Here is a 13,770-nt window from a genome sequence, read left to right on the forward strand (position 1 = left end):
AATCTGGTTCTCTATCAGGCTGATTCTGTCTCCCAAGCTTTTCCACATCCTTTCTGAATTGTGGAGCTCAGAACTGGACACAGTATTTGAGCTGTGGTCTCACCAAGGCTGAACAAAGTGGGAGGATGACTTTCTGGGTCTTGTTTGAGATGCATTGGAAAATGCAGGCCAGAGTTTTGTTTTTTGCCAACTGTGGCATCGCATTGGTGGCTCATGTTCCATGACAGAGATGACACCAGGTGTATGGACTACTTAAGCCCCGTAAGAAAAAGCATGTGTAAGTTTGGTCTTAGGCCTTACACTGGTAGATTTTAGGCTAATGTGCTTTTACAGATTACAATTTGTGTTCCCACTTGACCAGTTAGTTATATTACTAACAGGGTATGTGTTACACATTTACACACAGAATTTAGGTTCTTTAAATTATATTCCTGCATCATATTAAAAATGTAAGGCAAAATCCCTGCATGACTGCAGACAGTAGAAAAAAATACCTCAGATTTGAAGAAGCCAGGGTTTCACTACTGACCTGCAACATTTGAGTAAATCCCCATGAAACATCCATGCAGTTCTCTCCTACTACTTTTCCAGTCATTGCTGGTCATATGAGTAGCAGTAGAAGCATCTACTTTTGGAACAAGGTATTATCCTACCTGATGTTTCAGTAATGTCATAGTTAGAAGAAACTAAATTTCTGTGGGTCAGTTGCAGCATAAATAGCAAATTCCATGGATATTTCTTGAATGTGCTCTGATGGCCTTGCCCCACAGTGCTAATTGGCAAAGAGGCCCCGGTAGGGGAAGGAGGGGTCAGCCACCATCTTTTCCACTGGCTGCCCATTGTGCGGCCCCCACCCCTCAGTCCTGATTAGTGGAGAGGCCCCAGCAGGGGAAGGAGGGACGAGGGAGCAGCCGCCATCTTGTCTGCTGCCCTTTGTGCCACCCTTTGTGCCAGCCAGCACCTCGCTCCCCAGAAGGCTGCAAAGTTGGTCTGCAGTGGCAGCAAAGACTAGTAGTTTCCAATGGGGAGCCAGCATTTTATTTTTATTAAGGTTTTTTTTAAGTGGATTTTGCAGATAATCCTGGATTTCATGGTTTCCATGAAATCCACAGAACTACAAACTGATTAGACCCTTGGTCATAATCCACTATTTGTGACATCATCACTAACCAGGGAGCAATTATCAGATATCCTTAAAAGTGAGCCATGATGAGCAACTCCCTGCTGTGAGACTGACAAGTTTAACAAACCTGCTGCTCGCCTGGCTAGAGAAAGGCTCCTTACAAGCCTAGCTGGAAGATTTGTTACCATTGGACAGTGTAGAAATTCAGCCATGGCACTAAGCCAAATGCAAACTCTCAGTACTATTCTGTAGAAGTCAGTGGCATTATACATGAGATGAATTAAGGTCTGGGAGCATGAATAGGCCAGATGCAGAAGACTAATTGGTTTAGTCTTCTCTGTTAGCTGACCACCAGATGGCAGACCTAACTTCATGTAGGAAAATAATCATTTTCTCTGGCCTACACAAGGAACAGTTGCAACTTCTGGTTCAGTTAGAAAATAATAGCTAGAGCCAAGGGTAACCTAATGATAACAGCCAAATTGTAGAGACCATCTTCAGCTTGTATACCTGAAACCAACAAGGCGGCTGAACCGTCTGCCTAACTCCATAATATCCTAATCTCATGGGGACTACTATCACTCTTCCTCCAAGGGAAACCATTCTTAGCTCTTCCCAGGCATTTAATTAAATTGGAGTTGAGTTGAGTTCTATTAAATGGAAGTATAATATAATGTGAACCAAGGACATTTTTAGCAATGTCTACAATCTCACATTTTATGGGTAGGAGTACAAACTGTATCTATTCCTGAACAAGCAGGTGCAGGTTAACTGATGCGCTGTCTGACCTAAGCAAGAATGTGTACAGAATTTTTAATAAAGTTTGGATCTTCTGTGTTACCTCTGTGTTTATGCTTCCAAGGGTGAAACTCACTCTTGCAGAAGTGTGCTGGCATGGAGCTAATGTAGCATTCAAATTCCACTTCCCTCTCTGCAGAGGCATGGAAATCAAGAGCACTTTGAACTGTCAAAATCTAATACTGTTGGGTACAGAGAACAGCTTCACTGAAACCAGAGCGGTAGCAACTTGGATGGTTTTGGGAGATTACTTTACAAAACGCTTAATTTGCAAATACTCTTCAAAAGTGACCAGAGATTTGTAGCAATAACAAAAAACTCAGGAACACAGCAACGCAATTTCATCAGGGGCTTATATACACAGAAATGTTAGTGTGCAGAATCTAGGGTGTGAATTTGCAGTGCACCAGCTAGTCTTTATACTGAGTCTGTTAATGCCACTCACCTATGTGAAAGGTAACTTACTCCACTTGGAAAGACAACTAAGGGGTCCACATAGCTGAGACAGCATGAAGTAGTGGACCAGTGTACATTTGCATCCTCACAAACTGTGTGTTAACCTCCCCCCACACACAAGCCCCAAGCCTTGTAAACTTGTGCAGATATCATCTTTTTGCTTTAGCATGCCAAGAGTTGTAGCAAGCGATTGCTGTAATTTGATTCCTGCAGAGATAGCTACATAAGGAAGTCATGTATCTGCACATAATCTGCTTATCTCTTTCCCAACTCTCTCCTAGAGCCACAGTGCTTTTCTTTATCTGTCAACTGATCTGATTTTCAAGGTTCTTCGTACTATATTACTACACCAGGGAGATTGCCTTTGTAAGTTCTGTGCAAACCGGGAAAGTTCATGGCTCGAGTTCATTTACCTTCTCCACTGCATTATGCAGGTGAGGTTTCCATCTAGAACATGCAGGACCCAGTGCAAGACAGAGGCCTTAAATGCTCTGCTCTGACACTGTAGAAGCTAGCCTGGGGCTGATGTCATTAGTTATATTTTGAAGGTCAAACGTGAAGAAGAGAGATGCAACTCCTGATCAATTATTACTTTTAATTAGTCACAAGAGTGCACATACAAAAGACAGGTGAAGACAAAAGCTTAACTAAGGGCTCACAAATAAGATATAAACGATGGATTATTACTGACAAGAAACAGATCTTACAATGATATAGTTTAACTGGATAAGACTAAGTGGATGGGTCTACATGAGACATTTACTGGCTAATTAGCTCCACAATAAAATGTCAGTGTCTACATGTGCAATACTATTAGGTCAGAGTAAATTAATTTACTCCACTGCAGGCTAGTACTTACTTGTACGTATACAAATACCTGTATAAACAAGTACTATCCTGTGGTGGAGTAAAGTACTCTGCAACAGCATGGGTGTTGATGCTGATGGGGCTGGCTGCTTGCTGGCTAGCTCTGCACCATAGCACCTTTGTGTCCCAGCCAGCCTCTCCATATCACATTGAGCTGGGTCAGAGCAGCCCTGGGCTGGCAACCTGACCCCCTGGGTCCCCTGCCAGCCAGGGCTGTTCCAGTCTGGCTCAACATGCTGCGCTGGAATTTATTTCTTTGAATTAATTTCACATGTAGATGTACCCAAGATGTTTGAATGAAGCTGCAATGGAATGGGACAGCAAAGGCCTACAGCCTTTTACAGATTTACTTACTACTACACCACTATTGCAGGCAAGGGCAGCTCCTTTAAGAAACAGAAGGAGTTTCCTAGTTCTCAAATTTTGTGCCAGTACAAATAACACAGAAATGTACAATTATGCACATGTCTTTGTGTTTTTTAAGGCTAGTCACAGAATGTGGAGAACACTCATTAAGGAAAGATACATGACTGCCTTCACTTTCTCGTACAGAGACATACTTTTTATTACATTCAGACAACAGATGGCATGGCTTTTGTAATGTCAGACTTTAGTAGGAGCTAGTCAGCAACTGCACAGCGTGGTGCAATTTAAAGCTGAGCTGATATTGGTGGAAGGGAATCCCAAAGCATTTGTTTGAACTTTTTTCCATTTACTTTACTTTGTGTATGCCCCTCTCACATTTATTTCTGAATGTGTTCCACAAAATTCTTTTACTGGCAGGAATACAGACTAAAAACACAGACCAAAAGCAATGTTTTAAAATGGATATTGTCAACCTAAAAAGTCACATTTCTGTCTAAAATTTTGATACCTTCCATTGCTATAAATCCATGTAAAGTTACTGTCTCTGAGAGATATCAGGTGTTGAAGTAGGTAATTAAAAAACCAAGCATGACCTTAAGTTTCTAACTAAAAAGGTTGAGACAAAATCCTCTTTTTCAGTGACAACAGTGATCTCATATCATGCTGGTTGGGAATTGTAGATCATTTTTTGGCCAGAATATTCCAATTTGTCAAAAATAAAACTTTCAAGTAAACTTTCAGTCATAATAACTTCAAGAAAAATGAGGTTGGGCAGGGGGAGTGCAGGAGACAGAGAAAGAAGGTGAGAGAGAATCGCCTGATAGGATGGACACATACCTGGGAGACCCAGCTCTAATTCCTGCTCTTCCAGATTCAGAATTGCCTCATCCCACAAGAATTCCCCAGCCACCCAATTATTGGTTATGCTGTGGTCTCCTTTTCCCCAGCCATGAAAAATGTTCAAAGGTGTTCGTGCTGACCCAGTGCACAACGGAAAACATATTTTGAAATCTCTAAAGAAAACTGCTTCTCACTGTGAATGATGAGGAAAGAGAAGGCGCATTCCCATGACTGAAAAGGAGGATTATGTGCATCCCTGGCTAGCGGGTACTTCAGATTGCAACATGTACTCTAATATTCTGGGAGCTGACCATACCCTGTGGGTAGACTATTCTCTTTACAGCAGCATTATCTGGATGAAATGCTGGCCAATCCCTTTCTTTGCCCATAGGAGCTAAATCTTCCCAGCTGTGAGACAAGCTCTTTCAGGACTGAACGCTTAGAACGTCCCAACAGAGTCTACAGGACTAAGATGCAGTAATAATTTGTTTACTTTATAGTTAAGGGTTGTGGGGGTTTGGCTTTGCTGTTTGTCTGTTTAACACACCATCACCTAAAGAAACTAAGTGAATTAGGAATGCAGTCCAATGTCCGTAACTCTCAATCCCCACCTCTACCCAGTAGTCAAATCAGTCCCGAGGTCACTGAGACCATCGGGGCACCTTAGATGCTGTAACAACATGCTTCCACTCTGTCCTGTGTTCAGTTAGCTTTGCACACACTGTCAGCTGAAGCTCCTTCCAGTCCTTAATATTGGTTCCCCAGCTCTTCTTGGGTCTACTTCTTTTTCTCTTTCTCTCCACTGCACCCTGCATTATGGTGTTGGCAAGGGTGCCCAGCCGTCTCATGATGCGTCCAAACCATTGCAGCTTCCTTTGTTGCACAACGCCCAACAAGGGTATGTAGGTTCATAGGCCTGGGTCTACCAAATAGACAGCTCCTTAAATGCATTTTCACCTACAATCAAGCGGTATTTCCAAGTATAAATGGGTGTAGGTGTTCAATCTTAGAGACTTTTTCTCTTTTAAATTATGCAGGATTGTAACACTAAAAGATTTGGAGTATAATGAGATTTTCTCTCAGCAGGTACTGGAAGGGAGTTTAGGTCTTTGTTTTTCTCTCCTAGTGAGTGTGGATTATCAATTAAAATTAAATAATTGTATTCAGCATAATTTGTTTCCTGTGATTACTCAGCATGGGGGAGTGATGGACTTGACTGAAACTTTGTTTCTTATAGCTCTTAATTAACCCACTTAGTTACACTTCTTTCTCTGACCTGTGAACGAAGCAGATACAGTCTTACACTAGCATGTGGGATTAATTTTTGGTATTTAAGAAATACAGAGAAATGAAGTCTCCCTTACATCTTATAGCACAAGAATATTTTGATCATCTTGCTACAAAATCCCTCATGCTGAGTACATGCTGTTTATTTACTGCTTGCTTGCTGTATTTTTCTTTAAATGTTACCATAAACACACAGATCTGTAAATTAGGTTTGGTCTCACATGATTTATTCTGAGACTGCTCCCACTGAACAACTAACAATTTGGTGTGGAAGACAAACTGCTGGGCCAGATCCTCAGGTGCTGCAGCCATGCTGATTTACATTAGCTGCTATGTCTGTATGACAATTTACTTCTAAGACAGAGACACCTTTTCTATGAACTCTAAACTAGCGGTTCTCAACCTTTTTTCTACTATGACCCATTTATAAACATCAATGTCCAGTCTCAACTCGGTGCCCTTCACTCCCCACCCGCTGTCCCCCGCCCCCAGCTCCTCAGTGTGCGGGGTGGAGGGGACGTGGGGCAGAGGGGACCCCAAGCAGCCCCTTGCAGGCTGGAACTCTGCCAACTTGCAAGGGAAAAGCCACGGTTTCCCACATTTTTCTCCTTTAAAGGAGAATCCATTTTTTTAAGTTTGTTGATCCATTTTTAAAATGTATTCACTACCCTTTCATATATTCTTGCAACCCACTTTTAGGTTGTGGCCCAAAGTGAATGGTTTCCCTTTTCCAGGACAGATGTACATTTTGTGGTGTTTATGAATATTTGCTAACCATAATATGAAACATTATTTACCTCTGGGATGAAATAGGATATCATACGAAAATAATGGTTTACACTGATCCACCATATTTTATCTGGGGGATCTTCAACACTTTAGATTTTTTATCCCTATTTATCAAAGAAGGAAAACCCAGTGAGTCTCACAAGATCATGGCAGAGCCACACGTAAGACATCTATGTGTCCTAATGCCCAATCCCATGTTCTCATCAATATTTCACATCCTTGCAAGCATGCATGAAGAAGGACATGGGTACAAGGCCAGAACTGTGGATCTTTTCTGTATCTTCTTTCTTACAGAGAAATGTTACTAATATATCATCACATATATGACATAACTCCTATCCTTTAAAAGAACTAATTAACTGATTCTTCTTTAAATTTTAATACCCAGGACTCATCTTGCACTCCTTTAAAGTATTTCTCAATTGCACTATAAAACAAGGACAGGAGTCATCATGGAATTATACCAAGCACTTCAGTGAGGGTCAACAACACCTATGTTAGTGACTCATGTACTTGGACCATAAAAGGAAGTTTCAGAGGGTGTGGTGATGGTGGAATGATCAGGAGGAGGGATGAATAGCTTGAGAGGTTTATAAAACCAATGGCTTTGATCCTGTTTCCATCCATCTGACCTTCATCCCAGTAGCTGCTCCTTTGACTCGTTTAGCTCTCAAAAGGCAACATGGCTTTCACAGGCAAATATGAAGTAGAAAGTGAAGAGAATTATGATGACTTTATGAAGCGCATTGGTGAGTATATTCTGGAGATTTTTTTAATGAGTCTTCATGAATTAGATTAATGATAAAAGGGTCAGAGGCTTCTTCCTACAAAGTGCTCAGGTCAATGGAAATTGCTCAGTAGCTGTTATAATAATCAGCTCTTCATGGATCAGCCTCTCATTAGCAAATGAGCTATACTTCCTGGAGAACCACATACAAGAAAATTATTCCAGTTCAGAATAATGCTGTGTTTACAGCATTATTCACCTTTGTTCACTTCTGCTCCCACATTAGGTAACATTCCTTCCAGCTGCACCAGAATAAGGCCCCAATACATTTGTGATACAATATATTATGGAATCAGATTTTCAATTTTTGGTTAGTTCCTGCACAAGTACAACAGTGTACATATCCAAACTTAGGACTGCCTCCTACAGCATCAGACTTTTGTAAGCATAGTAGAGCTGTAGCACTTCTAAGAGGAGGAGGCCTGGGCAAGCATTTAGAACCTGAACCCACGAAGGTCATTAGGTTGACTTATGTGCTCGTGTTCATCCCTCTAAATGGCATCTGGAAATAGAAATTAAAGTTATTTGGATTTACACAGCACAGAAGCCTATACTTGTATATACGTAATTTCATGTAACTGCATGCTGTCTGGGCAGGGAAAAAAAGCTGAGTGTTTTCTTTAGACATGGGCACTTTCCAAGGAAACAATGAGAGCTCTTGAACTGTATCAAATGTAGCTACAGCAACGTCATCTCAGGACTTCCAGGTGATCAATATTTTGATCTCTGAACTTTGACACCATTGCAAAAAAAAGTTTTGGTTTATGCCCTCTGACATCCGTATTTCAGAGTTAGCATATGCACACATGCAATGTACACCATTGCTTTGCTTAAATTTGAAAATAAATGTTTCTTAGAATATTAGCTTAAAAGGATGTATATGTTTTTATTGTCTAAGGTCTCCCCAGTGATGTCATTGAAAAGGGAAGAAATTTCAAGATAGTCACTGAAGTGGTACAGAATGGAGAAGAATTCACTTGGTCTCAACATTATCCAGGAGGGCAGTCCATGACCAACAAATTCACCATTGGCAAAGAATCAGAAATGGAGACAATGAGTGGTAAAAAGTTCAAGGTAAATAGCTGTAGTCCTTTGGTTTAACACTGTTTCATCAGTAATCTAGCTTCTTCTTTCATTTAGAGTTTGAATACAGACATCGCTTTTAAGCTGATGGAGCGCACAGGTGGCAGGCCAGGTAGGGGCTGGAACCCAAACCTCAGCAGACACCTGCCCTCGATCACCATCATAAGTGATTCTAAGACAAAGGGCTCTCCCCTATTAAATGGGGAGAAAAACCTTATCTTAGAATCAAGTAAATACAGTAGCTTAAAGCTAGATAAAATCGGTCTCTTCAAGCTGTAGTCACACTATTTAGTACAGCATAGGAAATTGGGGTGGAAGGGACCTCAGGAGGTCATCTAGTCCAACCCCCCTGCTCAGAGCAGGACCAACCCCAACTAGATCATTCCAGCAGAAGCTTTGTCAAGCAGGGCCTTAAAAACCTACAAGGATGGAGGTTCCACTATATTTCTAGGTAATCTGTTCCAGTGGTTCACCACTCTCCTAATGAGAGAGTTTTTCCTAATATCCTAGCGAGGGAGTTTTTTCTAGTATCCAACCTAAACTTCTCTTGCTGCAACTTGAGACCATTTCTCCTTGTACTATCATCTGTCACCACTGAAAACAGTCTTGCTCCATCCTCTTTGGAACCACCCTGCAGGTAGCTAAAGACTGCTGTCAAATCTCCTGTCAGTCTTCTTCTCTTTTGCATACTAAATAAGCCTGTTTCCCTTAGCCTCTCCTCATAATTCATGTGCCCCAGCTCCTTAACCATTTCCATTAAATACTGGACTCTCTCGAACTTGTCCACATCCTTTCTGCAGTTGAGATGTGGCCTCACCACTGCAAAGAGGGAAATAATCACTTCCCTAGATCTGCTGGCAACGTTCCTACCAGTGCAGCCCAGTATGCTGCTAGCCATCTTAGCAAGAAAGGCACACTACTGACTGATATTCAGCTTGTCTACTGTAACCCCCAGGTCCTTTGTTGCAGAGCTGCTGCCCAGCCAGTCAGCCCCTAGTCTGTACCAGTGCACGGGATTGTTCCATCCTAAGTGCAGGACTTTGCACTTCTCCTTGTTGAACCTGAGATTTCTTTTGGCCCAATCATTCATTTTGTCTAGTTCACTCTGGATTCTAGCCCTACCCTCCAGCATTAGCTACTGCTCCCCACAGCTTGGTGTCATCTGCAGACTTGCTGGGGGTGCAATCCAGCTCATCTTCCTGATTGTTAATGAAGACATTGAACAAAACCTGCCCCAGGAGCAACCCTTGGGGCACTCCACTCAATACTGGCTGCTAACTAGACATCAAGCCATTGATCACTATCTGTTGAGCCCAAGGATCCAGCCAATTTTCTATCTGCTTTACAGTTCATTCTTCCAACCCATAGTTTGCTTGCAAGAATGCTGTGGGAGATCATATCGAAAGCCTTGCTAAAGTTGCTCTTCAGCCTAGCCATTTTTGGATATGTAAATTAATATTATTTCTCCTTTAGTGGCTGACCCACAGAGAAGACAGGAAACTTGCTACTACTATTAGCTAAATTTTATCTTAACTGGTCCAATCCAAGAGCTAAAGCAATACATTTCTGATAGTGTTCACATACCAGATTACATACAACAGCTGTATCTGTAGCATATGGATTTATTAGTATCTTGTCTAAAGACTGTTTCAAATATATTGTGTATGATACATACCTATCATTACCTCTGTTCATGGGGCTGTCCTTGCACATTCTTACAGGCAACAGTTAAAATGGAAAATGGCAAAGTGGTGGTAGATTTCCCCAACTATCACCATACTGCAGAGATAGCTGGAGGAAAGCTAGTTGAGGTAAGTTGCTAAACATCTTGATAAGCTCTAAGAAACTTCATAAGGGACAAAGCCTAAGGACTGAAGGAAATGTTTTTGTTAAGTTTTAATTTAAAAAAACCTCTTTACAGAAAGCAGAATTTTTAAACAGCTCTTTCCTGCAGCCTTGGCAGCATAAATGTTGCATTGAGGTTGTAAGGAGTATAATTCTATTGTTCCACCTAAAATTCAAAAAATAAATTAACTTTTTAATGGGCAATATGTAAAATGTCAGTAAAGGCACCTGTAGCCATGTGAAATACAAAATATAAATCTAGCTGGCCAGTGTTCCCAAGCTGTGCAGTCTTTCTTGATTTACTTTTATGGAAGGTGTACATTGAATTTAATGTTTGCCACCGTGACAACTCAGGCTGCCCACTTCTATTCTCTATACACCAAATGCCAAACCACTGTTAATGTAACCACCATTAAAGCAGTACTAGCTGCATACCCAAAATTTGCTACATTACTTTTTTTCAGCATTCAGTATGCATAGAGGAGTACACATGTAAAACATACAAGAATGGAACTGCCATTTACTGGGTCAGACTATAGGGTCAGTATCCTGTCACACCGTGGCAGAGAGTGAATGCTGAAAGAGAGCATGAACTGGGTACGACTAGGATTTTCCCCGATTCCTCTTCTACTTGCAGCCTCCAGCCTGACCAGTGGGAAGTGTTTTTATGCCAGTGCTTCCTAGTGTCACATTGTAGACATGGTCTTATTGAACTGCATGCAGTCAGGTGCAAGTTAGATACTCTTCAGGAGTTGAAATAAAAAAAAAAGCCCCTATGATGGACATTTTGAAAAATGTTTAAATTATCACTTGCCCAACTATATTTAAGGCTATAATAATTCTCAATTAACTTCAGTGGAAACAGTTCATGTAATTAAAGTTAAGGGTATTCTTAGCCACTTTGCTGAACTAGAACCATAATCACTCCTTGGAAGTACTGCCACACATCATAGAAATTGATAGCTTGAAGCAGTAGTTATCAGAAATGTCTTTGCACAGTGTATTTTAGACTAGAGCATTTTGGAGTGAAGCATTTTAGTCTATTGGACCTTTTATGAAAACATCACATTTTGCAGCAAAATGGGGGCTAACAGATGTTTTAATCACAGCAAACTTCGAGTTACTGTATTCAACCAAAATTTTTGCTTGTTCTTTATTCCAGATTTCTGTTGCTGCCAGTGTAGCCTACAAAAGAATCAGCAAAAAAATAGCTTAATGCAGAAGAGCCAGTCTTCTAGTGCACTGAGAATTGAGCAACAAAATAATCAATAAAGCATGTTTTAGGAACTCTGTCTTTATGTCTGTATTACAAACACGAGGGACTGATTTTGCTTCATAAGTGGTAGTTTTGAAAGTTCAGTTGTTTCCATGTTAATGTTTTATCTTCCACAGACTAGCCAGAGGAGTCCTGTATATACTCTTTACCAAGTGAACAAGACTTGCGGGGGAGGGGGAAAAAACCAAACCAATCTCACCCTTAGTGACTGGTTGCAGGCTAATCCTTTCAGGAAGCATCTCATGCACAGCATTCAACCATCTAGTTAGCTTTATCTGTCCCCCGCCTGCTCTTCCCCCACTCGCTGCCTCCCCAATGAGTGAAAGGCACTGTCCTGCTCAAGGCAGGCACAATGGCAAAACAAACCCTTAAGCTTTGCTTTGGTTCTGGATGCAAAGCAAAAGTTTAGGATTCCTGCATCAAGAGTAAGCTAATTTATTCACTTTTCAATGCTCTCTCTACTAAAAGGGCACTTTTATTATGTGCTATAACAGCAAGTCTCATAACATTGCTGCTGTGACTATTCTTACCCCTTTTGACCCAAGCAGGTAATCAATATCTGGGGGTTGGGTGGGAGGTCTTGTAAATTGTTCTCTTGTTGACAGAAGGAGAAATTGGTGGGTTCAGGTATTTTGATGCAATCCTGTTTATTTACAAAGTCCCCTACCTCCCTGCTCCTGTTCATGCAGTCAAAAAATGTCTCTTCACACCCAACACTCAATTTCTAACTTGATAGTTCCTATTAAGTTACATACCAAAGCAAGGCACATACCACTTCAGCTTGTTCCAAAAATGGTGGCTTCACCATTTCTTATTTTTATTCTAAACAAGAGTAAAACCACCACCTATAATGGAGGTTTTACACAAAGTCCATCACAACAACACAACCTTCAAAAGAGCCATAGGTTTGTGTGGCACAAGCTGCAGCTGGCTTAAGACCGTAGGTGTATTTGATTTCTAAGGCTAAAGGGGCCGATTACAAAGGATAATATTGAACCTTAAATAAGATAAAAATAACTCTGATCTAAAAGCTGTGTACCTGGAACTTCCTTTTGTTTCTTGCAACAAATACATTTGTTGAGCTAATGAAATTCTGTTGAAATTCAGCTTCCTTGATCATCTGGTTGAATGGCATGGTATTGGGTTTTTTTATTTTTCCTTCCCATTCTCAACAAAAATGCTCCTACCATATCACCTTTCTCCCCACCCAATCTACTGGCTCAGTTCTTCAAAGCAGCTCATCAGTTTCTGAGCAGGAGTCTGTCAACAATAGGGAAGTAAATCTCCACCACAGTATCCCAAGGCTGAGGGGGTCAGCCCTCCGGAACAGGTCTCCTGGAGCATGCACTGAGACACTTTGCCAGCTGCAAAAAACTGTTACTTAACTTCACAGACTGCAGTCTGAAAGCTTGAAAAACTGCCGTAAGCCCCTGTGGAAAGTCCTCTGCCAGACCGTGAATCATGATTCTAGTTTTCACATGTTTCACTATCAACTAGCTATTAATTTGCAGATAGGAGATGACTTCACTTCAGTTGCTAAGCCACCCTAGAAATCTCCAATTCTAAAAAAAATATTGAAGCTTTAGCAAAAGAAAAGAAACCTCCTAGTGTTACAATAAAACAGTGATCCACAAACATAGTACTGTATATCTTAGACTTAGAAACATACCATGGGAATACAGCTGCAGCTAAACAGAAGTCGCAGATAGTAGGGCTGTGCAAAGCTTCAGTAGCTGATTTAATTCAGAAGAGATTCGGCCTGATCTGGCGACCGAATCTCTGAATCCGAATCAAATCAGGAGACCAATTAAAACCTCAAAATTGAATCAGAAGACTCCAAATCGATTCGGAAAAGATTTGGCCGATTCAGAGATTTGGCCGTAGACCAAACAGGCAGCAGTCCTCACCACACTGGACAAAGCTGCCTCCAGCTGGTAAGTCTGTTGTGGGCAGAGGAGGGTGGGAAGAGATGTAGGGGAGGGAAGGATTGGGGTTGAGGCTGGGACAAGCTGCCCAGCCAGGGTGGGGGGGTGCAGGACTGGGGGTGGGGAATGCGAGTGCGGTAGCACTTGGAGTGGGGCTATGACCTGCTGTTGCTTGCCCAGCTGGGGTGGGGGAGCAGGAAGGGATGCGGGTGCAGCTTGCTCCAGGCAGAAGGGGGCAAGTGGCAGCAGGGCATAGTGCCCACTCTCAGCAGTGCCACGCCTACAGCCCATGCCTCCCTGCGCCAGCTAGGGAAGCAGCAGAAGCTCC

At 41.7% G+C, this 13,770-nt stretch overlaps 1 protein-coding gene across 1 annotated transcript in view; it reads left to right on the top strand.

The window, feature by feature from the left end:
* FABP6 (fatty acid binding protein 6) overlaps window positions 1–11,528 on the top strand; it is an 81,151-nt gene extending 69,623 nt beyond the window's left edge. Inside the window, exons 2-5 of the mRNA XM_019506466.1 lie at window positions 6,915–7,275; window positions 8,212–8,387; window positions 10,118–10,207; window positions 11,404–11,528. Coding sequence (XP_019362011.1) covers window positions 7,209–7,275; window positions 8,212–8,387; window positions 10,118–10,207; window positions 11,404–11,457 — 387 coding nt within the window. The 5' untranslated portion in view covers window positions 6,915–7,208 and the 3' untranslated portion in view covers window positions 11,458–11,528. The remainder of the gene's footprint in view (window positions 1–6,914; window positions 7,276–8,211; window positions 8,388–10,117; window positions 10,208–11,403) is intronic.
* The last annotated feature ends 2,242 nt before the right edge of the window (window positions 11,529–13,770 follow it).

The sequence above is a fragment of the Gavialis gangeticus genome, unplaced genomic scaffold (genome assembly GCF_001723915.1).
Source record: "Gavialis gangeticus isolate Ggan-Ray unplaced genomic scaffold, GavGan_comp1, whole genome shotgun sequence".
Taxonomy (NCBI): Eukaryota; Metazoa; Chordata; order Crocodylia; family Gavialidae; genus Gavialis; species Gavialis gangeticus.